At 56.4% G+C, this 27627-nt stretch overlaps 11 protein-coding genes and 2 non-coding genes across 13 annotated transcripts; 2 read left to right on the forward strand and 11 right to left on the reverse strand.

Annotated features, from left to right (window-relative positions):
* Positions 1-387: 387 nt before the first annotated feature.
* On the reverse strand, positions 388-2919 carry aguA (alpha-glucuronidase; the record flags this gene model as incomplete). Its single annotated transcript, XM_071034550.1, has 1 exon — positions 388-2919. The coding sequence occupies one exon, from the start codon at positions 2917-2919 to the stop codon at positions 388-390; it is 2532 nt and encodes an 843-aa protein (XP_070890001.1).
* A 195-nt stretch (positions 2920-3114) lies between these two features.
* BJX67DRAFT_389832 (FAD binding domain-containing protein) lies at positions 3115-4899 on the reverse strand (the record flags this gene model as incomplete). The annotated part of the gene is made up of 2 exons (XM_071034551.1): positions 3115-3158; positions 3210-4899. 2 exons carry the CDS (start codon positions 4897-4899, stop codon positions 3115-3117), a joined length of 1734 nt encoding a protein of 577 aa, XP_070890002.1.
* A 439-nt stretch (positions 4900-5338) lies between these two features.
* BJX67DRAFT_213094 (aldo/keto reductase) lies at positions 5339-6702 on the reverse strand. The gene is made up of 4 exons (XM_071025632.1): positions 6530-6702; positions 6213-6477; positions 5828-6155; positions 5339-5741 (listed from the first exon to the last, which is right to left on the reverse strand). Exons 1-4 carry the CDS (start codon positions 6664-6666, stop codon positions 5536-5538), a joined length of 936 nt encoding a protein of 311 aa, XP_070890003.1. The 5' UTR covers positions 6667-6702; the 3' UTR covers positions 5339-5535.
* Positions 6703-6805: 103 nt separating this feature from the next.
* Positions 6806-10878, reverse strand: BJX67DRAFT_213097 (5-oxoprolinase). Its single transcript, XM_071025633.1, has 2 exons — positions 8256-10878; positions 6806-8211 (listed from the first exon to the last, which is right to left on the reverse strand). The coding sequence occupies exons 1-2, from the start codon at positions 10767-10769 to the stop codon at positions 6892-6894; spliced, it is 3834 nt and encodes a 1277-aa protein (XP_070890004.1). The 5' UTR covers positions 10770-10878; the 3' UTR covers positions 6806-6891.
* Positions 10879-10953: 75 nt separating this feature from the next.
* BJX67DRAFT_343349 (peroxiredoxin) lies at positions 10954-11982 on the reverse strand. The gene is made up of 3 exons (XM_071028143.1): positions 11750-11982; positions 11512-11693; positions 10954-11453 (listed from the first exon to the last, which is right to left on the reverse strand). The coding sequence occupies exons 1-3, from the start codon at positions 11907-11909 to the stop codon at positions 11016-11018; spliced, it is 780 nt and encodes a 259-aa protein (XP_070890005.1). The 5' UTR covers positions 11910-11982; the 3' UTR covers positions 10954-11015.
* A 555-nt stretch (positions 11983-12537) lies between these two features.
* BJX67DRAFT_377637 (uncharacterized protein) lies at positions 12538-13573 on the forward strand (the record flags this gene model as incomplete). The annotated part of the gene is made up of 2 exons (XM_071032153.1): positions 12538-13110; positions 13181-13573. The coding sequence occupies 2 exons, from the start codon at positions 12538-12540 to the stop codon at positions 13571-13573; spliced, it is 966 nt and encodes a 321-aa protein (XP_070890006.1).
* Positions 13574-13782: 209 nt separating this feature from the next.
* BJX67DRAFT_377638 (Zn(II)2Cys6 transcription factor domain-containing protein) lies at positions 13783-15275 on the reverse strand (the record flags this gene model as incomplete). The annotated part of the gene is made up of 4 exons (XM_071032154.1): positions 13783-14451; positions 14515-14649; positions 14704-15162; positions 15219-15275. The coding sequence occupies 4 exons, from the start codon at positions 15273-15275 to the stop codon at positions 13783-13785; spliced, it is 1320 nt and encodes a 439-aa protein (XP_070890007.1).
* Positions 15276-16360: 1085 nt separating this feature from the next.
* Positions 16361-16433, reverse strand: BJX67DRAFT_t26. The gene has a single exon. It is a non-coding gene; the product is annotated as a tRNA-Trp (tRNA).
* An 862-nt stretch (positions 16434-17295) lies between these two features.
* BJX67DRAFT_t25 lies at positions 17296-17368 on the reverse strand. The gene has a single exon. It is a non-coding gene; the product is annotated as a tRNA-Trp (tRNA).
* A 658-nt stretch (positions 17369-18026) lies between these two features.
* On the reverse strand, positions 18027-19909 carry BJX67DRAFT_343355 (fungal specific transcription factor domain-containing protein). The gene is made up of 2 exons (XM_071028144.1): positions 18425-19909; positions 18027-18363 (listed from the first exon to the last, which is right to left on the reverse strand). The coding sequence occupies exons 1-2, from the start codon at positions 19892-19894 to the stop codon at positions 18328-18330; spliced, it is 1506 nt and encodes a 501-aa protein (XP_070890008.1). The 5' UTR covers positions 19895-19909; the 3' UTR covers positions 18027-18327.
* A 932-nt stretch (positions 19910-20841) lies between these two features.
* BJX67DRAFT_389837 (MCT family MFS transporter) lies at positions 20842-22378 on the forward strand. The gene is made up of 2 exons (XM_071034552.1): positions 20842-21165; positions 21232-22378. The coding sequence occupies exons 1-2, from the start codon at positions 20993-20995 to the stop codon at positions 22334-22336; spliced, it is 1278 nt and encodes a 425-aa protein (XP_070890009.1). The 5' UTR covers positions 20842-20992; the 3' UTR covers positions 22337-22378.
* Positions 22379-23442: 1064 nt separating this feature from the next.
* On the reverse strand, positions 23443-25398 carry BJX67DRAFT_343359 (uncharacterized protein). Its single transcript, XM_071028145.1, has 3 exons — positions 24477-25398; positions 24191-24411; positions 23443-24138 (listed from the first exon to the last, which is right to left on the reverse strand). Exons 1-3 carry the CDS (start codon positions 24950-24952, stop codon positions 23954-23956), a joined length of 882 nt encoding a protein of 293 aa, XP_070890010.1. The 5' UTR covers positions 24953-25398; the 3' UTR covers positions 23443-23953.
* A 424-nt stretch (positions 25399-25822) lies between these two features.
* On the reverse strand, positions 25823-27017 carry BJX67DRAFT_377643 (uncharacterized protein; the record flags this gene model as incomplete). The annotated part of the gene is made up of 3 exons (XM_071032155.1): positions 25823-26564; positions 26619-26734; positions 26784-27017. 3 exons carry the CDS (start codon positions 27015-27017, stop codon positions 25823-25825), a joined length of 1092 nt encoding a protein of 363 aa, XP_070890011.1.
* Between the last annotated feature and the right edge of the window lie 610 nt (positions 27018-27627).

Here is a 27627-nt window from a genome sequence, read left to right on the forward strand (position 1 = left end):
AGCTTGTCGTCACACAGCACTGCATTGTCTGAGCTGCAAATTTCTTGTGAAACCAAGAAGACACAAACATATTTAATCCACACCCCGACTTCTGTTCACCTGACTTCCCAGCAAATATGAAGGCCAGGGCTGATAATCATGTGATCTCATGCCACTTAGGGCTATCGCGTGCCCTAACCTTGGAATCCAAGGTATACAATGCACTCCTGGCTTTTTCTGTAAGTTGTCAAACGCGTTTCATGGGGAACGATCAGACTCTGGAGCAGCAGAACAGTCACTTTGCGCTCGTGGAAGTGTTTGGAGCGCTGCGATATGGTATACAAGCATATAGATGGAGTCTGCAGTGTACAACCAGCAGGACAATTATTATACAACTCGCAGATTACATTAATCAACAACCCCCGCCGGCAGCAGCGCAACATAATCCACCGGCGCAGGCTCAATGCCATCCGCAACGCCCTCAACCCTCAACTCATCCCCCTCCCTCACCTTCACACCCGCAAACCGCACCCGCGTCGCCGAGTGCCCATCCAGATAGATCGACGGATTATGCCCCAGCCTGTCCTCCATATCGCCCTTCCACGACCCGACAGCCTCATCATTCAGGTAAACCGTCCACTCCGACTTCCCGCCATACAGATCGTAGTAGTTCACGACGAGATCGTACATCCCGTCGGGGAAGGGGACCGTCGTCCTCGCAACCCCCGTCGTCGAATTCGTCGCCGTCACGATCGCCGTCGCGCCGCTGCCCGCCTCCGGGGGGGACACCGTGTAGGCCACGTACCCGTCCAGCTGCATATCCTCGGCCTCGAGGCGCCAGGGGTGGTTCCAGACGCGATCATGCGCGTCCGGGATCCCCGAGAGATTGCGGTAGAACCCCGAGACGGAGTCGCGCCAGACGATCGCGTGGCCGGCCTGGTAGACGAAGCGCTCGCGGACCTCGGCGAAGCGGCGCGTGTCGATCAGACCCTTGAGGGAGTCCCAGAGTCCCACGAAGGAGTGTGCGGTCTCGGCGCCGGCGTAGTGCGCGTTGTAGAAGTGCTGGATGACGGTTTCGCCGGTCTCCCGGAGGCGGCGGGTGTAGGGGACGTGGTGGAACCAGAGGAGGAGGTTGTCTGGGGTTGTGGCGGGGTCCTCGTAGCGTGCGGCGACTTGCGGCGGGTATTGGCCGGAGAAGCCGGTGCCGTTCCAGACGGTGCGGTCCATGCCGATGGTCTCGGAGTTTGCGCGCGTCCACATGCCCCAGCCGTTTCCGTCGTGGGTGGCTGGGTTGGGGCCGTAGTGGGTGTAGAGGATGTCGGTGAGGGTTTGCATGCCGAGGTTTCCTGTGTAGTTTTCGTAGGCGGGCCACGAGGCCATGGAGAGGTCGGTGATTGTGTCGAGGAGGTGGCGGTTGGCGCCGAAGGTGAGGCGCGTCCAGGACTCGAGGACGGCGACGGAGTCGAGCGTGGGGTCCCAGGCGAGGCGGCCGTAGGCGTACAGGTTCGAGAGGGCCAGGTGGCTGCCCAGCCAGGTGGTGTTGGTGCCGACGTTCACCACGGCGGCCCAGCCGCCAAGGGGACGCTTGAAGTGCTCGCCAGAGAGGATGTCGCGGACGACGGACGAGCGGTTGTCGACCCTCAAATCAAAATCTGTGATCGTCTTCCACAGCGGCGGCATGTAGAACAGATGGCACTGTTGCCCGAAGTACTCCTGCGTGACCTGCAGCTCGATCGCGACGTTGGTGTGTCGCAGATTCGCGAACAGCGGCGACACGGGCTCGCGCACCTGGAAGTCGATGGGCCCGTACTTGATCTGGATCACGGTGTTGTCCTCGAACTCGCCGTCCAGCGGCTTGAAGAAGTCCACCGCCGCATTCGCCCGGTCGTTCCTCCAGTTGTCCTCGGTGAGGTGGTGGTCGTACACAAAGGCCCGGAACATGAGGACGCCCCCGTGCGGCTTCAGTGCGCGCGCAAAGAGGTTCGCGCCCTCCGCCAGCGTGCGGTTGTACGTGTCCGGGCCCGGCTGGCCCTCGGAGCTCGCCTTGACGAGGTACCCGGCGAAATCGGGGATACGCTCATACAGACTGTCCGTGATATCCCCCCACCACTGGATCACACTCTCGTCGAGCGGGTCGTACGTGTTGAGCCCGCCGAGATCCTGCGGTGACGCAAAGTTCAGCGAGATCCCGACCTGCACGCCATACGGACGCATGACGTCCGCGATGCGCTGTAGGCCGTCCATGTTCTCGGGGGTGAGGAGGGTCGCGTTGGCGTTGACGTTGTTGACGATGATGGCGTTGACGCGGATGGAGGAGAGGAGGCGCGCGTACTCGCGGGCCCGCGTGAGGTCCTCGACGATTGCGCCCTCCGCGAAGAAGATCGAGGGCCCGGCATAGCCGCGCTCGATGCTCCCGTCCATGTTGTCCCACTGGTTGATCCAGCGGATCGGGGCGTGCGGGTTTTCGGTGGTCTGCGTGGAGGCGAGGGCGTCGAAGTCGCCCTGTGCGAGGAGGGAGAGGTACTCGAAGGCGCCGTAGAGGGCGCCCCGGGCATTCTGGCCGAGAATCATAGCTGAAGAGCCATGCGTGAGCAGGTAGAAGCCGTCTTCGTCGAGGGGGGTGCTGTCCTTCGCCAGTGGGCTGCCACATTCGAGGAAGTCCGAGACGGTTGCGACGACGATCGATGAGGGAGGGGCGTCGCAGCCGTGGGAGACCTGGACGTGCTTGCCCACGATGTCGCGGAATCCCTTCTGCAGCTCGTCGCCTGCAGTCTCGAGCGGACTGCCCTTCGTCGCATTGAGGGTCGTGATGTGCGAGGGCAGCGCGTCCTGGCAGTGTTTGTTGCAGTGCACGGGGGCATAGCGCAGCCACGCCTGGGAGCCATCTTCGGCGACAGCGAGGCCTGCGAGGGCCAATGGCCACAGGGTATTCCAGCGCATTCTGGCGAGTCTGAAGTGGTCTGATACCCCATACTTCAGGAGGCAGTACGAAAATTTATAGCTTCATATGCAGCATTCAGGCTATTCTCGAGCTTCCCCACGGAGTTTTTCCATCAATCGCCGACATGCGGGGTTTTAGCCGGCCTGCCAAGGGATCAAAGAGGAAAGATTGTCAGAAATAAGATGATGTATAGCTTATCCTGGGTTCCAATTGGTGCGGCTGGGGTTCTTGGAGTGTTCTGGTCATCTCGAGATGCCTTGTAATATACTCCTCCAACCCTCAGCCTCACCACCAGACAGCCCTGCCCGCCACGCAACAATGCCGTCTGGACGCACCAGCACGGCTCCTTCAATCCAATGCACGCCGTCGACAACCTCGACGTGGACATCCACATCCCCAGCTCCCTTCAGCCACTCCGACCGCGCGAACAGCACACATTGATCCCGTCTCAGCAAGTCCCTCGATGACTTCCTCATGCCACCCCGATCGACCCAGAAGTGAGGCAGATGGTGCCCCGGGATCGTCGACGGATAGTACACGCACAGCTCAAACTCGCCGTCCTCGTTAATCTGCCCGTCATGCCGAGTCGCCGCACCCTCGCCCTTGACATCCACAGACGGATAGAACCACCCAATCTCCGCGCCAGGCGCATGGAACTCAACATCGAGCACCGCCTGCGCGCGAGCCACCGCGTCTCTCATCTGCGCATGCAACGGATGACTCTCGTCGAAGTACGCATTGAACGAGGCCGTATTCTCCGCGGCCGACTTGGCCGGATCAATCCCCAGCGCCCGGTCCATGGCCAGCGCATGGTTCCTCAAATTCGCGAGGCTCGTCTCCGCAACGCGCAGCGCAATCGGCCGTCGCTCTGCCTCGTACGTATCGAGGAGGTCGTTCAGCGCCCCACCCCCGGATTTCTCATGTCGCAGCGACAGCGCAAGCTTCCAGACCAGGTTGTGCACGTCCTGCACGCCCGTGTTCAGGCCCAGCGCCCCCCACGGCGGGATGCGATGCGCCGCGTCGCCGACCAGAAACACGCGCCCGCATGCGCTGCGGAAGGAGTCCGCGACAACCGCGTTGACAAGCCAGTGGCTGAGACTGAGCAGCTCGACTTTGCCGTCGAGCTCGGCCGCTGGAATCTTGAGCGTCTCCCTCAGCCGGGCCAGCATCTCCTCTTCGCTGAACTTGCTGTCGCTGGCGCGCCTGGCGCACGCGAACATCCACTCTTCGCCATCGCTGCCTTGATTGTACGGCCCCAGATGGTACAAGAGCCCCGTGTTGATACTCCCCCCGCGGGCCGGGTCAATGAACCAGAGAATCAGCACGTCCGGGTCTGGATGCCACTGCCGCAGGTGCGGCGCCCTGAGATGCGCAGAGACCATGTCCAAGATCCCTTCTTCGCCGCGCATCGCGATGCCGAGTCTCCTCCCGACTGTGCGCCCTGCGTCCGCGGCGATGACATACGACGCTGAATGCTCTTCAACCAATCCATCCGTGCCGCCACGTCTCACAGATACAAACACCCGATCTGCCTGCTCATCCTCCCGCACATCAACCACCTCCGCACAATGCACAATCCCGCCCGGATTCAACTCCCGCGCCCGCCGCAGGAGAATCGGCTCGAGCCGGATCTGCGGCAGAACCGTATACCGAGATGGACTGTACGCTTCATACTCGGGTGCATGGAGGTCTCCACCACCCCACGCGGTCCGCGTAACAATTTCCCTGCGCGCAAGCCCCAAATCTGTATACCAGGCCGTCTTCGAGTGCGAGTGCGGGGGCGCAGACGCGGCGGCGACCGCGTCCTCGAGACCCAGGGAGCGCAAGACCTCCATTGTGCGCGGGTGCAGGCCGACGGCTTTCGGGTGGATGGAGGTGCCCGCGTACCGCTCGAAGAGGGTGTGGGGGATGCCCTGGTGCGAGAGGGAGATGGAGGTGAGGAGGCCGATGGGGCCGCCGCCGACTATTATCACGGACATCTATGCTGAGTCGGAGTCTACTGGGTGTATTTTTGTATTTGTATTTGTATTGGGATGGTTGGATCTCGATCGAGAGGGTGTGGTTTATACTATATACCTAGGTATCGTAGCAGGGTTGCGCAGGGTTGTGCAGGGTTATGCGGGGCTGTATGGGGTTTGTGTGGGGTTATGTGGAGGAGGATGGTCGATGTGGCGATGGGCTCGTATGCAGTGAGGGGCATCTTGATCTCACCTGCAGTATTATGCAACTACAGTGCGAAAAGTACTTTTGTCTTGTTGGATATGTCCAGAATCAGAGGTCGTGGAGGGTTAGGGCTGGCTGAGATGAGATTGACAACACCGACCCATGCCAGGTCGGCTGCCCAAGCTGACAACTCCAGAAAAGCCTCAGAAAGTCCAGAAATTAGTTCTTCCGTGTTTGCTTAATCACCGGTTAATTGCGGAGATTGCGTCAACGGCGTCAAGTTTAAATTGCATCGGTTATTGCGTCGGCTATCGATCGCTTATTGACTCTGGCTGGGGGATGAGTGACGCTGTGCCACCCACATCGAGTCCATCCAGGGACGGAGGTCCTATACCTACACATCGACCTCGAATCTACATCTGAATCTGAATTTAGAACAGCATAGCATATCATCATCCTCCAGTCTTCCCATCCAACCCCTCGAAGAACGAGTACCCAAAGTCCGCGCTGCTGTCATTGAACCGCAGCTTGCGATCAATGTCCCGGATCTTCTGCACATCCTCCGCCGCCAGCTTAAAGTCGCCCTCCAGATTCGCCCTGATGCGCTCGGGCGTCTTGGACTTGGGCAGCACAGAGTGTCCCTCGCTCACGCCCCATGCTGCTGCCATTAGCCTCTGCCACCACTACCAGCCAGGGTAGATAGAACGTAGAAAGAAGAAAAGGACACCAGGAGGAGAGACGTACCCAGCGCAACCTGCGCCGCAGACTTGCCATACTTCCTGCCAACCTCCACGAGCACAGGATCCTCAATCATGCGCCCGATCTTCCCGCCACGGGCATAGATCTCGTTCTGGTTCCCAAACGGCGAGTAGTGCGTGACGTGGATGTTGTGCTGCTTATGCCAGTCCGCGAACGACCGCTGCTGCAGCCACGGGTGGCCCTCGAGCTGGTGCACCGCGGGCGGCACGGAGGCGTGCGCGAGGAGCCGCTGCATCTCGGCCTGCGAGAAGTTCGATACGCCAATCGCTTTGGCCTTTCCCCTTGACAGGAGGGATTCCATTGCTTTGTATGTCTGCACAAGTCATTATTTAGCGTATATCATCTTGTAGACGGAAGAGCATAGACAGACGTCGAGATAATCCACATCCTCAACAGCAGGCTTCCCCCCCGCATCCTTGGGGAAGAGCTCCGTCCCGCGCTGAAACGCGACAGGCCAGTGCATGAGATACAGATCGACGTAGTCGAGGCCCAGGTCATTCAGGGAGTCCTCGAGCGCCTGCGCCACGTCGTCCGGGTGGTGCTTGTTGTTCCAGAGCTTCGTGGTCAGGAAGATTTCCGAGCGCGGGATCCCGCTCTTCCGGATTGCGGCGCCGACGGCTTTTTCGGTGCCGTAGCTGACTTTGTTAGTCTTGTCCCGTTGTTTATTGGGGGGGGGCGGGGTCGTACACGCGCGCGGTGTCGATGTGTCTGTACCCGGCCTTGAGGGCCTCCGTAACGGCGCTCTCCTGCGCCTCTGCGTCTTGCCAGGTGCCGAAGCCGAGGGCTGGGATGGACGCACCGGTGTTGAGTTTGAAGGTAGTCATTTTTAATTTCTGCGTTCAATGCTCTCTGTAATTTGGTTGTTGTGGCTAGCTGGATGTCGCGGGGATATAGCGGTAGGTGGCACTGACGTCAAATTGACGCATGGCCTGACGTCTTGAATTCATGATGCAAGTTCGAGAGTGCTAATGTGATTCATGTTCCATTTTTTTCTTTTTGTCTGGCGAGGGCTATGCTACAGTTTATGTCAAGATGATGTCTAGTACATGTTACTCAGGACTCCCCCATCCACCTCCGCCCGCTGTCATGATGACTATCCGATCATGCGTATTAACCGAAATCGTATTCTTCCCGCCAATATTCACCGTATGGTCTTCGCCCGTCTGCGGATCCTTCGTGATCCACAGGTTCATGCCAGGCTCCGCGGCCTCCCCGCCCTCTAAGCCGTAAGGCCGATGCACCCGACGCTCAGACAGGATCGAGCACTCCATCGGCGTCAGGAACTCGATCTCCCGCGTTACTCCTTCGCCCCCAGGGTGCTGCCCCTGACCGCCGGACCCCGACCGCAGGGTGAACTGCCGCAGGAGAGTCGGGTATCGCTTCTCGAGGATCTCCGGGTCCGTAATGCGTGTGTTTGTCATGTGCACGTGGATCCCAGATTCTCCGTCCCAGGTCGGCCCTGCGCCGCTGCCTCCGGCGATTGTTTCGTAGTAGCCAAACCCTGGGATTTCCTTGCCTGTCTCCGGGTCTTCCTTCGCGTTTGTGCCAAAGGTGAGGTTGTTGCAGCATCCCTGAGAGGCTGCACACGCCCGGAAGGCTTTCAGCACGACATCTGTGACCCGCTGCGAGGTTACAACGTTCCCACCAACAACGGCAGCATTCTTCGTCGGTGAAAGGATACAGGACCGCGGAACCTTGATGTCAATCGGGGCCAAGCAGCCCTGGTTCAGCGGCATGTCCGCGTTGATCATACACCTCAGACAGTAAATGATTGCCGAATGGGTAATCGCAATAGGAGCGTTCCATGCCCCATATACTTGCGGCCCCGTGCCATCAAAATCAAAAACGGCAGAGCCATCTTCAACGTTGATAGTCACCTTAAGCTTGATAGGCGTTCCGTCATCCATGTAGTCAACCGCCTGAAGGGGCTTCCCCCCAAAGCGACGGTGCAGGTCTTTCAAAAGGTTGCGCACCGCCGTCTCAGCCGTCGCTTGAATGGCGTGCATGTACTTCTGTACAGTCTCGGCCCCATACTCAGCGAAGAGCGCCTGAATGAGGGAGATTCCCCTCGTATTTGCGGCAATCTGTGCCTTCAGGTCCGAGATGTTATCGGTGATGCATCTTGCGCCAGAGCATCCAGGATACTGTGCAGGTTTCTTGACCAGCAACTCGATCATCCGTTCCTCATCAAATACACCGTTACTGACAACCTTGTCCCCTTCAATAGCAGCGCCTTCCTGCCATAGTTCAGTGGACTTTGGTGGCATGGATCCCGGGAGGATTCCACCGATGTCTGCGTGATGGCCACGCGATGCCACGTAGAACATGATCTCGCTGCCACCAGGCTTGTCAAAAACCGGAGTAATAACCTAGACAGTCAGCCAAGCTCAGAAAACACGGGTAGATTGCTCACCGTTATATCAGGGAGATGAGTTCCACCACAGCTAGGATGGTTCGCAACTAACACATCGCCATCTTTCAAATTCCCTAGCCATTTTTGATGCTGATACCGGACGGCAAACTGCATGGAACCAAGATGGACAGGCACATGCGGCGCATTGGCGACGAGCCCGCCGTCCGGAGAAAACAGTGCGCAGGAGAAATCGAGGCGTTCTTTGATATTCGTAGAGACGGATGTCCTCTGCAGCGTTCGGCCCATCTGTTCCGCAATTGCCATGAATCGGTGGCCGAAAATACTCAGTTTGATTGTATCAATTCCTGAAGAGTCGCCCGCTGGCGTTGTTGACTTGGCCTCTTTCAGATCAATCACAATGCATGTCTCCAAGACGGTGGCCACGGCATCGGGGACGACCACAATTGTCTGCGTCTGGTCAATGATGATAGCCGGGCCATGTATACGCGAGTTCTTTTCAATATTATCGAGTTGGTACACCGCAGTGTCAAGACGGTCGGTTTGTCCGTCAAAGTACGTCTTTGTTGTAAAGTCCGGAGCCGTAGTAATGTCACGGATCGTAGCTTCTCGTAGCTGCACTAACGGGCTTTTCTCATCCCGCACATTCGACGCCGCAATCGTACGAACACGAATGTCGTCCACCAGCACCGACCGGTCAGAGTTGAAGCCGAACTCCCTACGATGCCGAATTTGGAATTGCTCAAGGAAGTCAGAGTTACCCTCCGGTTCCAAAATCATCAAGCTTGTGTCGGAGCCATCATAGCGCAAATTCAGATATCGCTCGTGTCGGACTTGATCTGGAGAGAAGCCTTGTTCAATCATATCAGCGGTGGCAGCTTCCGTCATCTCGCCCAGCCTCTTCTGTAACTCTGCTTTAGAACTCTCATATTGAGTCGAAAGAGGCTCCTGTGACTCCTTCACCACTTCAGCCAGAGCAAGACCGTATGCCGAGAGCACCGACGAGAATTTGTGGATGACGATGCGGGAAATTCCCAATGAAGCAGCCACAGGGCATGCATGTTGACCTCCGGCACCACCAAAACATGCAAGATGATGTGTAGCAGTCTCAAACCCACGAGCTTCGGTGAGGTTACGAATCGGGCGAGCCATCGATTCATCAGCGACCTTCAAGAACCCAAGCGCCACCTCTTCAGCCGAGTATGCTGGTTCCCCCTTCAGCTTCCGTTCGGCATTCACCGTTTCTGTCAACTCATTGAACAGCTGCGTGGTAACTTCGATGTCAAGTGGCTGGTCTTCATTGGGACCGAAAATGTGAGGGAAAAACTCGGGCAATAGGCGCCCAAGGAACAAATTCGCATCTGTAACAGTCAATGGACCCCCCTTTCGATAGCACGCAGGCCCCGGATGAGCCGATGCTGATTCCGGGCCGACGTAGAACAACCCGTTCCGCCAGTTCAGAATCGAGCCACCTCCAGCTGCGACAGTGTTGATATCCAATTGCGGAGACTGAATCTGGATACCAGCGAGCTTAGAGCCAAACACGTGCTCCAGATGACCGTCGAAGCGTGAAACGTCTGTAGACGTACCCCCCATGTCAAACCCGATGACCGGGATCTTCTCTTTCGGGTCCCAGCTTGTCGCCGCAAACCCGACAACACCAGCGGCAGGACCGGATAGAATCGCCTTTAGCCCACTAAACTTTCGAAAGTCAACCAGACCACCGTCTGACTGCATAAACTCAAACCTACAGTCATGTTGGTTGGCCAGGCCACCCGCAAAACTCGAGGAGATAGAGTCAATATATGTCTTGATTACGGGAGTCAGGTAAGCATCGGCTGCAGCGGACATCCCTCGCGGTACAATCTTGATCATGGGCTGCAGCTTCGAGGACAACGTGACAGAAAATCCCATGCTCTCCGCCATCTCCCCGATGAGGCGCTCGTGCTCGGGGTAAGCATAAGAATGCACCAGAGCAACGGACAAAGACTGATATCCCTTCTCTTTCAAGCGCTCAAGCTCCGGACGGACCTTCTCAACATCCAATTCCCGCACCACACGGAATTTCTCGCCTGTGACGCCCTCCACAACGCGGGCTCCGGAAAAGCACTCCTTGTCCGACAGCGGGTGACACGGGACAACGCGCTCATCAACCTCCACCACCGCCTCAGGTAGAACGCCCGGCCGAGCCATAGACAAATCGAAGATATTCGGACGCGACTGATCTCCGATCCGAAGCAGATCGCGGAAGCCCCGTGTGGTGAGCAGGGCGGACCGAGCTCCCTTCCTCTCGAGCAGCGCATTCGTGGCGACAGTTGTCCCCATGCGTAGACTCTCGATAGGTCCTAACTCCAGAGGCTGTCCCCGAGGGTGTGGCTTCCCTGTAACCTTCTCGAGGATCTGGCGAACACCTTCCGTGGGTGCATCTTGATAATGTGCGGGGTCGACGGAGAGGAGCTTCAGGATGATATCGGGCTGGCCGGGGACGACGGCATGGACGTCGGTGAAGGTACCACCGCGGTCGATGGATATTGTAATTTTGCCGTTCCCAGCCATGGTTGCCTTTCGGATACAGCGCCGGTCGACTCGCTTGATGTGGAGGGGAGTCGGTGCGGGCGAGGGGTTTCCTTATCAGGAATTATGTAATCATTGAACAAACCTGACGCCATTGGTTTTACTGCCGTCTCTCACCGCCATCTACTCGGTCGGCTTTGCTCCGTGGTGTCAAGGCTGAGGAGCATTGGAACAAGATCAAGTTCTTGTATTTCACTATCGTACATATACCCGTAGATTGTATATCTTCTAGTACTTGGTGTAGCGCAAGTAAGGCTTCAGCTCGCGGACCTCACCAAACTTCTTCTTGGCATCCTCCGTCGACACCGAAGGCGGGACAATCACGTCCTCCCCAACCTGCCAGTTAATCGGGGTCGCAATGCCTTTCTTATCGCCGGTCTGAAGCGAGTCAATGACACGCAGAACTTCGGCAGAGTTGCGGCCCGTGGAAGCAGGGTAGCTCATGGTGAGACGGATCTTTTTGGCGGGGTCAATGATGAAAACCGAACGGATGGTGAAGGCAATGCCCTTCTCCGCAAGATTGGCCAATTCCGACTCGTCGATCATGTCATACAGAAAGGCGACTTTGCGGTCCGCATCGGCGATGATCGGGAACTGGACGTTGCTGTTTGTCACCTCGTTGATGTCTTTGATCCATTGGTCGTGGGAGCCGAGGTCGTTGGCGCTCTACGTTTTTGATCAGTACGACGCATGTTTCCAATATTCAGTTTACCTGCCAGCATACCAGGCCAATCATCTTGACGCCACGCTTCTCGAATTCATCCTTCAGCTTTGCGAAAGCGCCGAGCTCGGTTGTGCAGACGGGGGTGAAATCGGCTGGGTGAGAGAAGAGAATCGCCCAACTGTTGCCGATCCATTGGTGGAAGTCGATTTCGCCTTGGGTCGTCAGAGCCTTGAAGTTCGGAGCTGCCGTCGCATTAGCAAAGAAAGGAAGTGGGTTTGGCAACCGAGTATCAACAGACCTGTCGATCCGAGACGCAGGCGAGGCTGCTCTTGAGCGGTGCTGAGGAACCGGCGGACGAGGGGCTGGGCGAGGGGCGCGGAGATGGGCGTCTTGCGCCAGGGAGCGGCCTTCGAGAAGGCGCTGAGGGTTCGAAGCGAGCTGCGGGGGAAGGACACCATTCTGGATTTCGAAGGAGGAAAGTATCAATTGGCAGTGAAGAGTTATTGGGATGCGAATGCTGAGGAGCGGGCGATAGGTCGATGGGGCAGAGGTGCAAAAGGCGCCAAGCCTAATTAAACTTCTTGTCTGCCTCAGGACAACAACTGCCCGTTCGTGTTCACGAAGCTTTCAGTTTGGAAGCAGGGGCATCGTGCCAATCACGTCAACATACTTCAGCCAGCGTCGTGACGACGAGGTGCCCGACGGCCACGCATCCCGAACTGGTACATAGGGCGTCCAACAGGGCACGGTCGCGGAACCTTTCGTGTGCAGCAGTCGAAAAAGGGTCAGACCCTGACCCGTGGGGGCGGCGCTCCACCAAAATAAGAAGCGCGAAGCACCGCTTGGGGTGCAGGAGAGGCCGTCGAAACGCCCGCTGATAGGCTAGCTTCGCCCAGCTCGTATTCGTAAATCGGGCTAGTCCATCTGCACCTCGAGCTCTGAGTTGCTTCGTCTGCCTCTTTCCCTCCCTTTGGCCAAAGCAAAAGAAGCATAAATAGAGCCTCATGGCTCCCTTCCTGTCTTTCAAGCCGCCTCTGCTGGCCTTATCAGCCCTTCATTCATTCATATCCATGCATCGTCGCTAAAATGGACCAAAACCCGACCGGACAAGGGCCGTCCCGGCCCACTCCACCCCCGGTCTCCTCCCTCCGCCTGTACCGCCGCCTCTTTAAGGGCCGCAAGCAACTCTTCAGCGAATCCGACACCGCGCCCGCAAGCTACTTCCTCACAAACCGCATCCCGCACAAGCACAGCTTGCAATGGAGACCGCTCTTCTACCGCGGCGATAACCCGAAGTACACGCCCGAGGCGACCATCATCGGCCGCGCGCGCCGCACAGCAATGTGGGGGACGTTCCGGGTGTGGATGGGCGACGGGGTGCAGGAGGTCGTTGAGAACGAGCGGCGACGGCGCGAGCGGCGCAAGGCGGAGCGGAAGAATAAGTGGCGGAAGAGGTTTGGGAAGGAGCCGAAGGCTATCGAGGTTGAAGAGGAGAAGGAGGTGCGGGGGAAGGTTGTGCTGGTTCGGATGCAGAGGATGGGGTTTCTGAGTCGGCGGGTTGAGTTCGAAGTTGAGGGGGTGCGGTATCGATGGTCTGGGACTAGGATGTTTGCTACGGGGTCTATGGCTGGGGTGAAGGGGTGGTCGCATTGTATGAAGGTGAAACTCCTCGCCTCCTCGCCTCCTTAAGGCTAATATTAGGCTGATGGCTGATGGTGACGACTTGCAGCTCATCCGTATATCCGACCACGCCCTCATCGCAACCTTCGAAAGGCGCCTCCTGGTCTTACCACGCTCCATCAAAACCGGGGGACCGCCCAACAAGTCAAAGAGCTTCCTTGGGACACTGACCGTCTACGACCGCTCCAACCCCGTCGGCACGCACGGAGGGAACGGTCGCTATGATCTGGTAACGAATCTCATGGCGCACGTTGACGCAGCAAACACGAAGCCAAGCGACCTGAAGGACGAGGAGAATCTGAATCCGGACGGAACCCACGCAGGCAATCTCACCGATGATGCGATTGCGTTTACGTGCTGGATTGTCGTAGAGGCGGAGCACCGCCTGAGGCATAAGGCCCCGGACTTCTTGGAGGAGGTTGCGGAGAATGCCCAGGGTTAAGACAGAAGGCTAGGAAGGGCCAGCTGTGTTGCACCAGGCGAATCGTGATTTTTCTTTTGTGTCTTCGCTTCGTGTACCTGTTCTTATTATGATATTTATAATAATCGCCTCACAAGAGCAAGCAAGAAAGCAGTCATCCGCTAAACAGCACAGATCCCCCTAACTCCATCCAGAGCCAACCTGGTATCTCCCTTTCCAACCATATTCACTTAGAACTGAGTGGCAAACAGCGCATCCAACTGACTGCGACGGATCTCGTCATACTTATTCTGCAGCCACGAGCACGTCTCGATCCAATTCATCGCGGGAAAGTCCGCCTGGTACCCGATCAAGATATCCCGTATTTGGTCTTTCACTGCCATGCTGTCCGCCGCCATCCACGCTGTCGCGAGGGAAACAGGCATGAAGCTCACGCCGAACGGCCGGTGTCGGTCAGCAAGCCGGGAGAGCCAGATAGACTCGCCGATTAGGTCAGCCGCCTCCTCGGCGAGAGTTTCGCTGTTTGGGTCGAAGATACGCATCACCAGGTTCAGAATAAGGGCCAGGCATATGAGCACGGAGTATGCGGCCTGCGGACGCGTGTGCAACCGGCCGGAGAGAAAGGGGTTCCCCGACGCCTCGAGCTCGACGATCTTATCGAGCATCGAGTGCATTGTCGAGCAGTCTGCGATGAGCTGGTTGTAGGCCGTGGCAATGTTGACCAGGTGCAGCGCGGGATCGCGGAGCCATTGTGTGACTTGGGCCATGACATAGAACTGGAGGCTTGGGAGACGGCCGAACTGATTCTCCATTATCGGCCGTTTGGGCTCGTAGGACTTGGCTAGTGTCCAGAACCAGGAACCGAGGGGGAGATTGGGGTCGACGATACTCTGCAGAACCTATAAACCGTGAGCGACAGCCAATATCGTCACTGGCGCACATATAAAGACGGCGGGACGTACTACTGGTGAGCTCAGGGTAACAATCATGCCGTCTTCGAACTCTCCTTTCCCGGCTTGCGTCACGGCTGCATCCAGGATGTGGGCGAGAATTTCGCCATGGTTGGCAAAATGGTCATCCGGCCTTCCAACCCAGCTCTGCCATGGTCAACTCTGGCACACAGACGCCTGACTTTGGGGGGGGGGGCTTACCTGGCAGATCATCATAAGGTAGATGGCCACGACGGTATGGATTGACTTTGTCTGCTCGGGGTCGCTCAGACACGTCCTCAGCGCCTTCCATCCTTTCACATACTTCGTCATCGCATCCGGAAACCCCTGTCGCGTGCGCAGTGCCTTCACAGCACCCGTGACGGCGGCTATCGCTGCGTCGAGGGCAGCGCTCGATCCAATACGGCAGGGGATGTTCTCGAGAAACGGACCGTACCATGTCACGTCGTAGCGAATGTCGGTTACTTGCAGCACTTCTATAAAGTCTCTGGTGATTTGCAATGTGTCGTTCGTGGGCACCCGCGCGAAGGTCGATAAGATAATGGCGCCCTGTTGCTTGCTCGCGTAGCCCTCCTTGAACTTGAATCGCCTTTGACCAGAACCCACGCAGGGGATCTGGAGCCGCGTGCATCGCGTACACGCCGGTTTGAGTTGGTCGCACTACAGAGCTTAGCAGCTTTCTTCAATAGAGGTCGGTGAGCAGGCGTGGATCGCACCTTCTTCTTCTGCCTGCGACAGGCCTCGCACCCTCGACTTGATGGGACTCCGGGCATTGTAGACGGTATAATTGAGGGAGGTTTCTATCCAGCTCTGTTCCAGTGAAACCAGCGCAGTTCGGGGAGGAGAGACGCTGGTTTTAAAAGTGATGGCCGTGCGGCAGCGGACCATCCGGCAGCAAGCTCAAAAATGTTGCCAAGCATTGATGAATTCGAGTGTGAGATTCTTATTGACTGAATGGCCACAGAAGCCGTTGGTCCCCGCGTGTTGATTTGTTCCCATCGCGCGACGATATGTTAGCGCTGTGCAAGCGCTGTCCAAGCCACGCTGACGAAGGCAACCTTCGATCGACCGGCTTGATGGCAGCATTTCCGGCCCCCCTCCCCGGTCTCGAGTGAGTGAAGTGATGTGTCGGATCAATTGAAAAGCAGTGTCTCCAACCGACGCCCCCCAGACCGCGCTGAATCATTCCATGTCGTCTCTCGACTCCTCGTCCACTGACACGAGGGATCCCGCTGATCACCGTTTTGGCCCCCAACGCCATGATAACATCCAGCCGATGCAGGTGGCAGATGTTTCAGTTCTTCAGTTGAGACAGCCAAGTCCTGGTGGCCCCTTTCCTCGAGATCGACATCGCCAAGCAGTTCTCTGAAAGCTGGCTGGAAGGCCTTCTCCCCGTCTGCACGCGGAGGCACCGCCCCGCCCTCGGCCCCTGTCTGAGACTGCACAGTGCCTTGCAAGGCGAACCTGTTGCCGCTTGCAGTCCCAGAAACTCGGAGCTCTTCGGCAGGCATCGGCGTCTATGAGAATGCGATATGCTGATTCGCCAAACTCCGGACACTCGGGGCCGCGGGGCCGGCATTTGGCCCTTCAACGTTGCTCAGCCACTGAGCTCACGCTGCAACAAAGCAAGGAGGGGGAGAGACAATTCATGGTTGATGACAAGCAGCTGAAGGAATGACGTCCGCGAGCTGTGTCTTGGGGGTTTCTCATCGGATGCCTGATGGTTGAGCTGAGGAAGAACTGATAATGAAGCGCACATATCGATTGATAATTGGCCTGGAGCAAACAGGGGCAGGAGTCTGGCCTGATTCAGCTATGAATGGGATATGGAATCAAAAAAAAAAAAATAATAATAATTTGAGGCTGGTCCGTCTCGATCGGGCAACCTTGAGATCTGGAGTCTCACGCGCTACCAATTGCGCCACAGCCCCAACGGTTAAAAATTTGGTTTCAATTTTGCCAATATCACCTAAGAACAATATCAACCGCAAAAAGTCCTATGGTCGCTGCACTTTTAGATGGCAGAAGATCCTTTCCCTCGTCACCATAAGACAAGGGAAGAGCATCCTGTCATTTGCCCGAAACACCAACAGGACGAGAGCTTCAAATCACGATGTCCAGACTGATTCAGATGCAATTTCCAGTCCTCCAAAAACCAAGTGCAGCTAATCCCCCTTGGCTTGACAAGGTCCGTTGAACACCGAGCTTGAAATATTCTATCTATCTTCGCAAACAGGGAACGGACCCTGGCTGCATTCAACCCCGTTCCCACGACTGTCTGCCAAGGACATAGGTCCTCCGATACTTGAGAGAGCCGACTCTGAATTGTCCGCAAGATCAGATAATCCCCGAGCCCCTCCCTCTCACCCCAGTCTGATCAGATGTGGAAGTCTTCCACAAGACTCTGGATTCCTTCTTCTTCCCGTCCGCGTGGGCCCACAAATTAGTCAGTCCATTGAGACCCTCCTCAAGCGGAGCAGCCCGCCTGTCATCGCAAATCATAATAAAAAAGAACAATCCGTGGCAGCCACAATTATTTGGTTGTCTGGTAAGCTCCTAAGTCCTAACTCCTAACTCCTAGAGACAAGCACGTGGTTGACCCAACATGACATGGCCTTGGCCTTGCTTGGCCCGTTTTGCAAAGCACATATTCAGTTCAGTTGTGAATTGACATGGTATGATATGGCTGAAAGGATTCTCAAAAGGCGAGAGGAGATGCGACCGGCCATCTCCATATCGATGAGAGGACAAAGGAAAAACAACAGAAAAAAAAAAATGAAACGGAGAAAAAAATGAGGCTGGTCCGTCTCGATCGGGCAACCTTGAGATCTGGAGTCTCACGCGCTACCAATTGCGCCACAGCCCCGTGGTTGAAGAGTTGCGGTCCGTTTTGTGATTCGTGATTCAAATCAGGTTGTTTCATGAGCAAGACACATACACTTCAAGGAAAAATAAAATAACAAAAAAAAGAGCAGAAGGCAGGAGAGAGAAAGGCTGGACTCTCTCAAGAATAAGATTTTCTCTGGCTTGATGGCTCTTTTTCTTTGTTCTTGGTATTCAAAGGGGTTTCAGGAAAGATATATACTGAATGAACGGGGAACAATCGCGCTGGCTTCCTTAATTGTCAGTCTAAAAGACCACCTGCATTCTTCTACGGAAACGGATGGGGAATCGTAAGCTCATATAGTCATAAGAACATCATAAGTTAGTTATCGCCATCTTTTTAAGAATCAGGTATGTTGCACAAGGAGGATAGGAGCGGATCGAGTTGTTAACCCGCGGGCTCGGGTCGGGTTTTGCGTCCAAATTTGCCCAACCCGACCCGACCCGATTTAACACGCTAGCTGAAATAGGTATGCAGCTAAACCTAATTAGATAATTTTCGAAGGTTAAACCCTGTCTTGGCAGCCCGCGCCGGGTCGGGTCGGGTTTAGCAACTCTCGTACATTAAATACAGTATTTAAGTGTTTACGCTGGTTCTCCAGCTGCTGATTCACTGAAGCAATTGTCAGCTTCGTACGTGTGGACCCTGAGGCCAGGCAGAGGGCAGGATAGCCTTATCCTGCTTGGAATCGAGGGGTGTTACCCTGTGGTTATTCTTATAACTGCCCTAAATACATACAGAGACCATATATAGACTGGTAGCCGCCCCTCATCACGGCGTACTCGTATGGTCTAGTCCGCCACAGCGGACTAATCGCGGCAATGATACGATGCTGCTATGCATCCGGTACGCCATTCCAGTCCTGGAATTGAGAAGGACGCGGCGACGTTCGTGGAGTCCTTGAAAGCTCTAGCCCAAGGTCCAAGAGTGCAGCACTCCACTCAGCCGTAACCGAGAAGCCATGAGTCGATATCGCCCTATCGCTATCTGTCAGCGTCGGCTGTGACAGAGGGCGGGAAAGGAGAGGAAGAAACCTACGGTGACGTTGTCATTCAAAATCCAATCATCTGGGTCATTCGCAAGTTCATTATGATTGGTATTGTTGGAGAGGGTGTCTGCTGCCTGAGAAGAGGACCCAGCCACAGCCTCTAGGATACCTGCGGCTGTAGCGAGACCATCGCGGAGGGTCTCGCGGATGACATCGTTGACGTCGACACCCTGGCCAGCCTGGATTGCGTCTACCTGCGCCAGGAAGCAGCGGAAAATGACGTATGTTTTCACGTTTGTCTCGCTGATTTGGAGCCGCGTTAGGGTGGTGGAAAGGAAAGCATCGAGCGGGCCGCGCAGATCGTCGTTATTCTTAACTAGGCCTGATGCAGAGCGAGTTGAGCTGTCAGTTGAGACTCGACTAAGGAGCTCGTCGGAGAGTTCTCCTGCAGCCTGCATCGGGATGTCGCGGAAACCAGCCGCGCCGGACAGACTTAATGAGGTATAGTCGCACGAGTCTGTGGGTGAAGACAAGTTCAGGATGTGAAAGGAGGCCTTGAGAGCGAGCTTTCGGGAGTAGCTGTATGAAGGATTGGATTTGGCTTGCATGAAGAAGCGGTCGTGTAGGACTAGGAGGAATCGTTGTGTCATGAGGTCGTACAGCTTGCGCTGGAACGGAGTGGACTGACGACTGGAGTCGGCAGGCTGAAGGACGATGGCCGCTTCCCGGTAGATGTCCAAAAGCTCCGTGCTGAAACGAAGGGTCTCTTCGTAGCTGAGCCCGCTGCGGAAGTTATTGACGGTGCGGGCAATTCGAAGACGCAGGGGTAGGGATCGAAGCAGAGCAATCTGAACTGACGTATCTGTGAACTCTTTTGCGTCAGCGGGTAAGATGTCATTCTCGATCTGGTCGTCATTGAGGTTTCTCGGAGGCGCGCAATCGTAATCGCCAATGAGCGGGACTCCACCGGAATCCATGCTACTCTGGATAATAAGCTCGAGCACGGTAGCCCAGAGCCGTCGGCGGTGTTCAGCGTGGAAAGGCGAAGGCTGGATCAGATGTCGTGGGTCGATGTGCAGGCCCAGATGCATTGCAGAGGTCAGCAGATGGCCAGTGGAGATCCAGAGGTTTTCGCCGTCGACTGCTGTTGCCTGACGAGCGATGAGGAGGAGGCAGTGTACTTGGATTGCTTCAAGGTGAAGTCGTGGTTGGTCCGATGGCGAGTCGAGCCACTGCTGCGCAACATATATCCACTCTGTGATAGATTTTCGAGAAGTATGACCGGGCTCAAACACGCTACCAATGGATAGGATCAGGATGAGCTGGATGGCGAACGTCTGATCAGCTGGGCGGCATTCCCAAAACCGATCGTAAAGCCGCTGGAACGACGGCCGGTGGATGATTCGATAAACCGACTCGAATGTGCGGAAGTACGCGGCAACCAGTCTGTCTGCGATGGGCCTTGAAGGGACCAGCTCGGACACGCCCACATGCGGTTTCGTGGCGGGGAGGTTTTGCATCTTGATAGCCCGGTCTAATCGTGCGCACTTGTCATGAAAAACACGAATCTCCGAGCCTTCAGTGGCGTTTAATTGGTAGAGAAGTAGCAGTAGATCACGGAACTGCTGTCGGTCAGCCGTGTCTGCAAGTATGTATAGGGCGGGAGTACCTTTGATTCGCAGAAATTGGAACGATGGCTGTATCCGTAGAATCGAGTCTTGAGAAAGCGGCCATGAATCGCCGGGTCCTGGGGAGTAGCCGCGCATTCTGGGACCCCAAGGAATTCCTCGAGGACGTGCTCAAGTTGCCGCACACGGTTCGTCAATGCCTGGACTGCTTCAGACGGCTCCTGAGCTGGTTGTCCGCATGATGCATCACTGCTGGAGGGGCTGGGAGCCGCACTCGAAGAGCCGAAATCAATCGTCTGGATGTAGTGGACGACCTTTCTGGTGTGGGTGATCGGGACGTAGGTGCAAGAAGAGCGCCCATATCGTATACAATTTGAGCAAGGCGACTGTCGATCACAGCTGAGAGTTGTCAGCGCCGTGGATAACGTTATGGTTGAAGATGCGCAAGACGCTCACCCGATCTTCCGCCGGCGACATTGCTCACAGGCGAGAGGCGGACGCCTGCGGCTGGAAGGCATGCTGAGAGCACAGCTTGTTCGTTCTCGTTGGACGTCACAGACGGGGGTGGCTGCGACCCAGAGTATGTCTTTTCAGCCGTGATTTGATGCTTGTCAACAGGTTGCGTCTTGGTGCAAGAAATTGGGAGCGATCGTGCCTGTCGCTGGCGCAAGGCTGGGCTAAATCACGCGTGGCATACCAGGATTGGACTCATCTGGCGAGAACGACAGCCTTGTCAGCCCATGGCCGGATGAAAAGCGCGATTTCGTTGGATGGTGAGGGATTGTGGGCTGGGCTGCTGCTCGTATCCATCGAGGGGGAAATTCCGCTTTGGGAAAACACCGCGCGGGCTGTCCGTTCGGCCTCGGGTTTGAGGCCGGGGATGCGCCCTTGTCTTGCTGTTTACGACCGAGGAGGAGAGAGTATAAATAAAATGGCGTCCCAGAGGTTCTCGAGGCTCTCAGAAACGCTTCAATTTCGGTAACTGTCGCCATGTCCGAGTCGCAGACGCCTTCGGAGCCCCACGTACCGGGGGCAGCAGAGAAGCCTCAGCCGGAGGCCACCCTGGATGATAAGTTCCCAGAGGGAGGCTCGAGGGCCTGGGGAGTTGCCCTTGGGAATGCCGGCGTCACATTCTGCACGCTGGGCTACGTCAACTCCTGGGGGTGAGTGCTGTTCCTGCGGTATCATGCCCCAACACTGCTGGATCCCGGTACTAACAGGGTTACAAGTGTATATCAAGCGTACTACCAGGTCAATCAGCTCCGCGACGAGAGTTCTTCGGCAATAGCATGGATCGGATCGCTGCAGCCCTTCTTCATGTTCGCTGCCTCTCTCGTCGGCGGGCCCCTCTTCGACCGGTACGGCGCCAAAGTCATCTATCCGCCCACCGTCGTCTACATCTTCACCCTCTTCATCACCAGCGTATGCAAGGAGTACTACCAGTTCATCCTCTGCCAGGGCATCCTCGGCGGCATCGCACAGGGCCTGATCATGGCCCCTGCCCTGGCCGCAACGCCGCAGTACTTCAACAAGAAACGCGGCGCCGCCATGGGGATCGCCATCGCAGGCTCCTCCCTGGGCGGCGTCATCCTCCCCATCGCGCTGAACCGCATGCTCACCACCACGGACCTAGGGTTCGGCTGGTCCGTCCGCGTCATCGCCTTCCTCATCACAGGCGTCCTCCTCGTCTCGGTCCCCCCCATCCGCGCACGCATCCCCCCGCGCGAAAGCAACTTCCTCCTCCCGCGCGCCTTCAAGGAACTGGGGTACACGTCGCTGATCTTCGGCGCCTTCTTCGTCTTCCTGGGCATGTGGCCGCCGCTCTTCTACATCCCCTCGTACGGCATCGCGCAGGGCATGACCCCGACGCTGGCGTTCTACCTCAGCTCCATCCTCAACGCGGCCTCGTTCCCCGGCCGCGTGATCCCGGCCATCCTCTCCGACAAGTTCGGGAAGACCAACACCTTCGCTGCGGCGGGGGTCGCAACGGGGATCCTCACGCTGTGCTGGCAGCGCGTCGAGGGCAACGCGGCCGTCATCGTCTTCGCGGCGCTCTACGGGTTCGTCTCCGGGGCGATCATCTCGGGGGGCACGGTGGCGCTGGCGTCGACGCCGGCGGATCCCAAGGATATCGGGACGTATATGGGGATGGGGATGGGGGTTGTTTCGATCTCGCCGTTGATCGGGCCGCCCATTAGCGGGGCGCTGGAGGACACGGCGCAGGGGTTCAAGGCTGTGTCGATATTTGCGGGCACGGTGACGCTCTTTGGGGGGTTGTTTGTGCTGCTTGTGTCGAAGCCGCTGGGGGGGAGGAGGATCTTGTCATATGAGTAGAATGCAGCGTTCTGACTCAGTACGCGAGATATTCCGTTACTTAGAAGCTTGAAGTGAGAATACCATTAGAACCTAATTTGCCTATCCAATTTGGTATAACTTCGGGCTTCAGCATGCAAACACAGCTAACCACCACACCCTCCTCCAGCTACAGCTACTTCTTAACATATCCCACACAATCCTCAACAAACCCCCGAAAATCCCCCTCCATGCGACTCGCCTTCCCACCCACAACCTTCTGCACGTCCCCCGTCACCTTCTCAAACAGATAATTCGTCCACGCCGTCTCCGGAACGCCGCTCTCAACCGCAAGCGGCACAAACCTCTTCAGAAACTGCCGAACACTCTGGGAGCTGCCCATCTGCAGCGCCTGGAATTTCCGCTCTGTCTCCGCGCGGCCTGGGCCCCCATACACGAGCCCGAGGTAGTCGAGTGCCTCGTCGACGTCGGTTATTGGACACGACGACGACGACGACGAAGAAGAAAAAGAGGAGCGGAGTCGTGCAACCAGCGTATCCTGCACTTTTCCCTCGGTGAGTCCGACGAGGTACGCGAGGCGGGACTCCGCGGTGTCGAAGCGCGCGCGTTCTGTCCTGATCTTCCACCGGACGAGGAACGCCCAGTTCGCGAAGCGGTGGGTGTCTCCAGCTGTGTCTGTGTCCGAGAATATTGGTGGTGTTGGAGCTTCGGGTGCACGCGGGGGCGATGGGGGGAGAGAGGGTACGCGCAGGACGTGGCTCATCTCATCCTTCACGTTGTATTTCTGTTTCTCTTCCCCGTCCTCGTTCTCGCCATTATTTGCACGGCCTGGCGATGGTGATGATGACGGCATCTGATCGACACCGACACTGCTACGCGGATTGAGACTAGACGCCTTCGCACCTGCATCGGACCCCGAAACCGAAACCCGGGAGAGGAGCTCGCTCTGTGTCTCGTGCAGCTCGTTGAAGAGACGCTCGGGGCTCGCGGCGTACCGGGCCTTGAATTCGGTGAGGTCCAGGAGCGCTGCAGGTGGCACATTCGACCTTCCGATGAGAAGACCCGAGTCGTGAGGCAGGACAGTCGTATTGGACGTATCTTGGAAGTTCGGCCACCACCATTGATCTGGGTCTTCGGGGTGACGGGAGGACTTTTGGGTGGGGAGTTTCATGTTGAAATCGTCGACGCTGGGAAGATGGTATACAGATGGGATGGGGAGGTGAATAGTGTAGGAACTGGATCGAGGAGTAGTCGCCGGGAAATATGACGCGGGTAAGGTTCGTGAAGGGAACTCAATTCCGAATCATTGACCTCTAATCGTTTCTGAACAGCTGGAAAAGACTATGCGAGACGGTGCTCCGCTCCAATCGGTTCCTTGCGTCTACTGGGTCATTCCATCATGATCGTAGGTCAAGGATGACCGTCAACTGTCATCATCGTCTACAGTAAGGTAGCCGGGCAATGTAGGCAGCATGATCTCAGTCTATACTAGAATTCCAAGGACATATACCCAGACAGAGATGCCTGCGCTATTAACCACCTCCAAATATCCGGTCCCATATCTAAACAGGCAAACAACGCAGCAGGCCAGAAAGAAGAACACTTCCCAGCTACAATACAAGAGCACACACCTCTTACTCATGGGGAATCGCTATAGGGAATCGCTATATACCCCTCCCCGCCATCCTCAAAGCACGGAATCGCGCAGTCGCCGCCCCAGAACACGCCGCCAGACCGGAACTGGTCCTTCACCCCCGACGCGCACACCCCCCGGCAGTCATCCCCCTGCGAATACTGGCACGCCGAGGTGAGGCCTTGAGATTCTACAGCCTGTTAGAATGAGATACAACAACAACAAGAAGCGGTAAGACTTACGCCAAGTATTCAGAATAATCGCATAGTTCATGTGGTAGAAGATATACTGCGGGTTACACAGGCCCTCAAAGGGGCACGTCTCTGTCCCCGGGATCCCGCTCCAGGCAACCCGGTCCGTGGCTGTGAACTGCACGCTGTACGTCCCAATCGCGCGGTCGCCGGTTGCAGCCTCGAAGAAGTGCACGGGCGGGTCGGTGTTGTCGGGGTCGTTCCAGCCGACGCTGTTAGCGGTCTAGTTAGCACATAATCAATCACACGTTGATGGGCCGGGAATTTGACTCCTTACTTCGTCTTCACGACGGACGTCGGGTCCGAATGGTCCCGCGCAAACGTCCAAAACTCTTCATTGCCGCCGCCCTGCGTGCCAAAGAACGCGCGGCAGTGCCCCGTGTCCTGCCAGATGATGTCGTCATTGAGGAAGACGTCGAGGAGCTCGCCGAGGACCCGCTGGAGGACGTCGCTGCCCAGGGTGCCGGCCACGAAGATGCCCACGAGCTCGAGAAGCTGGACAATGCGTTTCTCGTGCGCGGAGCCGTCGGAGACGTGCTCCGTTAGATTCGTCGAGGCCGTCACGGGGATGGCCTTCGCGGAGTTCAGCAAGCCCAGTGTGTCGGCGTGCATTGCGTGTAGGGCTGAGAGCTGCTCCGGGTCGGTGATCTCACGGCCCACGAGGGGTTTGCTGGCCCCTTGCCATCGTGAGGGGGTACTTGGGGAGGCTCCCGTGAGTGGGAGGAGAGCGAGGAGGAGGGTGGAGAGTTTCATTGCGATGATGGATGGGAAGGCTATAGTCTGCGAAGGTTGTGTCTTGCAACTCGGTGCCAGAGATGCTTGTATTTATATCCCTCTCTCTGAGCGTTCAGGAGAGTCCGGACTTAAGAGTCGTACAGCGACCAGCCAAGGTCCTGATGGGGCCAAAAAGGCGCTGTCCTTGCCTTCAACTTGCCACATCGTTGAAGAACGGCAACCATCGCGGGATATCTGACGCCCTGGCTGCGAGATTGCAGGGTGGTGATAGGTGGACAGCCGTTTAGCTTCCAGAACTCAGCCCTGCGGCCACTAGCGGCCGCTACACGAACACCCCAGCTTCCCCCGAGGTCAGCTTCATGCAGGGTCCAAAACAAACGGAGAGGACATGCAGGGTGAAGAACCAGCAGGAGATTTCTTCAGGGGCTGTGCACTGCCACCCCGGGAAAACCCGCGGATAACCCCGGGCGACCCAAAAATAAGATGGATCGCGATATTCAGGAGCTAATTGGCTTCAACAAGCTGTCCGCGGTCCTTGGCGTACAGGAACGAGCCTCTGCGTCAGACGAGCCTTGAGTGCAGAGAGACCCGCATGAGAACACCACTGCACCTACTCAGGCCCTACCCGACCGGTGTTAAGCTAGATCTCCCGAGGTGAGCAGGTTTACGGGGTTGTGAAGGAGGATGTGCTGGTCGACAGGTGTTGGGAAGGAGAAGGGTGTTGGTTTCATTTGTGATGGAAATGACTACCCTACATCTGGACCGGAGTCAACTGTATATAGAGCCAAACGCTAAATGTCTGCCCACATGTCCTAATTTGTTAATGTACTATCAACCACAGTATTGACTGTGATATGTAGCTAGTGCATGCCACGTTCGAGACCATGCTCAACGCCCCACCGTAATTTCCGGAATTAACACCATCGTGTCCCCAGTGCCCGGAGAGACAAACCCTGTCAACCACTTAGAGTATTTCCAGCACTCCTTGGCAAGCAACACTTCGGCCGTATCTGACGCCGTCAAAAGGGGCGGGACCACTGCCCCGAATGGAACACGGCTCGCCGGGTCGTTACAGGCCGCTGCGGCGGTGAGGCAGATCCACAGACACGCTTCGGGGTCGTGCTTCTTCCAAGTTACAAGTTCCAGGCCTTGGATAATGGCGCGCAGCATTTCAAGTGATGTGGGTGGTGCTGGACTTGCCATTGTTGGGTCGATTGATGCAGGTAGACTCTTTCTTCCTCGGAATAGTACTGCAGACTCCAACGTAGACCAGAATATGTTGATCGCAAGGCGGCAGCATTTGTTGATGATTTGGGCTGTTTTGTTGCCGGTCATGATGCGAGATTCCGTTTCCAAAATTGTTGTTTCTCGAGACCTAGCCATTAAGGTTGCCTTGTGCAGGGTGTATAGGTCGGAAATCGAGGCGTGTTCGGTGCTGGTGATGAACTCAAGAACGGTTTGCAGCTGAGACGTCGTGTCACTGGTAAGTAGACTGCCTTGAACTTCTGAAACCCGTAAGACGGCCCTTCGAAGTAGATCCGATGCCCTAAAGTCGGTTCTTTTCAAGGCCTTGTCTGGTCGAATATATGACGCCTCTTCGTTCACTACCACAGCCAGACCAAAGAGGATCCTGGGTAGTTGTTAACATAGTACACTGGATGCACGTTCTCATTTTCCTTCTTACACGTTCGCCAACGCCTTCAGGGCCTCAAACTCTGGACCTCGATTACGACACCCCGCCAGCATTTGCAGCACGCCGCTCTTATGTATCAGAGCAGAGGCGGTATTATATCCACTCATCTGTCAAGTTTAGTGGTGTCACCCTGTTGTAGATTCGAGGGGTTCATACGCTATAGAAAGTCAAAGTGATTGCCGAGGCCGCTATTTCATAGCTGACCTGCTTGGCTTCGTTCACCCGTTCGCGCAGGGCCTTTAGCGCCTGGGACTGGTGATATAGCGTTTGCGTTGTATGTGGTGTGCCCTGGACCATGTCGCGGTGTGCCGACGCCGCAAAGAGAAGCGCAAGAAAGAGGCAGGGATCTGATAGAGCCCGACTGACCCATACGTTATGAACGTGTGCCATGAGGCTGTTTTGCGAAACATAGCGAAGAGGGAAACAACAAACTTCAGTGTCTTGGAACGTTAGTGATTGGATCATTCAAACTGGGCGTCGACTAGGGCTTACAATAATAAACTAAGAATGGAAAACAATCACGCTCAGGCACGGGATATTGACGCTTGAACTGCAGTCTAGATAGTGCTAGTGGAGAAGGCGCCTCTCGAAGTATGACGGGATGTTTGGAGATCATTTCTGTTGTTCTATTTTGCAAATGCCATGCTTGAGCCGGCACGCTTTGTGGGCCGTGGTCAACAACGTCGTTGGAGAGGTTGTAATGGCAGGGCGTCCCCCGTCTGTCAGTAAAGTTAGAGCAGCCAAACACCCCAGCATGTGGAAATACGCTTCACCTCTTACATCGCGCACATATCGGCAAGTCCTTGCTACAAGCACGCTTCCCAGCCCGACATCTGTCACAGTTGGCTGCAGACTTGAGTGGCTGTGCACTTGGGACAAGCTGCCCTCCGGTTGGGAGAGAGAAGGCGAAATCAGGGCTATCAGTTCGGTTTTCCGCAAAAGACGACCAGACTATGTACCCGTTATCGAAATTCAACGGCTGGTCCTCGAACGGCCCTCT

The sequence above is a fragment of the Aspergillus lucknowensis genome, assembly GCF_044049455.1.
Source record: "Aspergillus lucknowensis strain CBS 449.75 chromosome Unknown BJX67scaffold_4, whole genome shotgun sequence".
Classification (NCBI taxonomy): Eukaryota; Fungi; Ascomycota; class Eurotiomycetes; order Eurotiales; family Aspergillaceae; genus Aspergillus; species Aspergillus lucknowensis.

Excerpts from the sequence above, each read along its gene's own strand:
- BJX67DRAFT_213094 (XM_071025632.1), bottom strand. The coding sequence starts at position 6,666 with ATGACTACCTTCAAACTCAACACCGGTGCGTCCATCCCAGCCCTCGGC. Across the intron at positions 6,156-6,212 it reads AGGATGTGGATTATCTCGAC|ACATACAAAGCAATGGAATC; the intron begins GTCTGTCTATGC and ends TGACTTGTGCAG. Across the intron at positions 5,742-5,827 it reads TGCGGCGCAGGTTGCGCTGG|CATGGGGCGTGAGCGAGGGA; the intron begins GTACGTCTCTCC and ends TAATGGCAGCAG.
- BJX67DRAFT_213097 (XM_071025633.1), bottom strand. The coding sequence starts at position 10,769 with ATGGCTGGGAACGGCAAAATTACAATATCCATCGACCGCGGTGGTACC. Across the intron at positions 8,212-8,255 it reads CTCATCTCCCTGATATAACG|GTTATTACTCCGGTTTTTGA; the intron begins GTGAGCAATCTA and ends CTGACTGTCTAG.
- BJX67DRAFT_343349 (XM_071028143.1), bottom strand. The coding sequence starts at position 11,909 with ATGGTGTCCTTCCCCCGCAGCTCGCTTCGAACCCTCAGCGCCTTCTCG. Across the intron at positions 11,694-11,749 it reads CCTGCGTCTCGGATCGACAG|CTCCGAACTTCAAGGCTCTG; the intron begins GTCTGTTGATAC and ends ATGCGACGGCAG. Across the intron at positions 11,454-11,511 it reads GCGTCAAGATGATTGGCCTG|AGCGCCAACGACCTCGGCTC; the intron begins GTATGCTGGCAG and ends TCAAAAACGTAG.
- BJX67DRAFT_343355 (XM_071028144.1), bottom strand. The coding sequence starts at position 19,894 with ATGCAAAACCTCCCCGCCACGAAACCGCATGTGGGCGTGTCCGAGCTG. Across the intron at positions 18,364-18,424 it reads TTTTGAATGACAACGTCACC|GGCGATATCGACTCATGGCT; the intron begins GTAGGTTTCTTC and ends AGATAGCGATAG.
- BJX67DRAFT_389837 (XM_071034552.1), top strand. The coding sequence starts at position 20,993 with ATGTCCGAGTCGCAGACGCCTTCGGAGCCCCACGTACCGGGGGCAGCA. Across the intron at positions 21,166-21,231 it reads GGCTACGTCAACTCCTGGGG|TGTATATCAAGCGTACTACC; the intron begins GTGAGTGCTGTT and ends CAGGGTTACAAG.
- BJX67DRAFT_343359 (XM_071028145.1), bottom strand. The coding sequence starts at position 24,952 with ATGAAACTCTCCACCCTCCTCCTCGCTCTCCTCCCACTCACGGGAGCC. Across the intron at positions 24,412-24,476 it reads ACGTCCGTCGTGAAGACGAA|CGTCGGCTGGAACGACCCCG; the intron begins GTAAGGAGTCAA and ends GACCGCTAACAG. Across the intron at positions 24,139-24,190 it reads GATTATTCTGAATACTTGGC|AATCTCAAGGCCTCACCTCG; the intron begins GTAAGTCTTACC and ends AACAGGCTGTAG.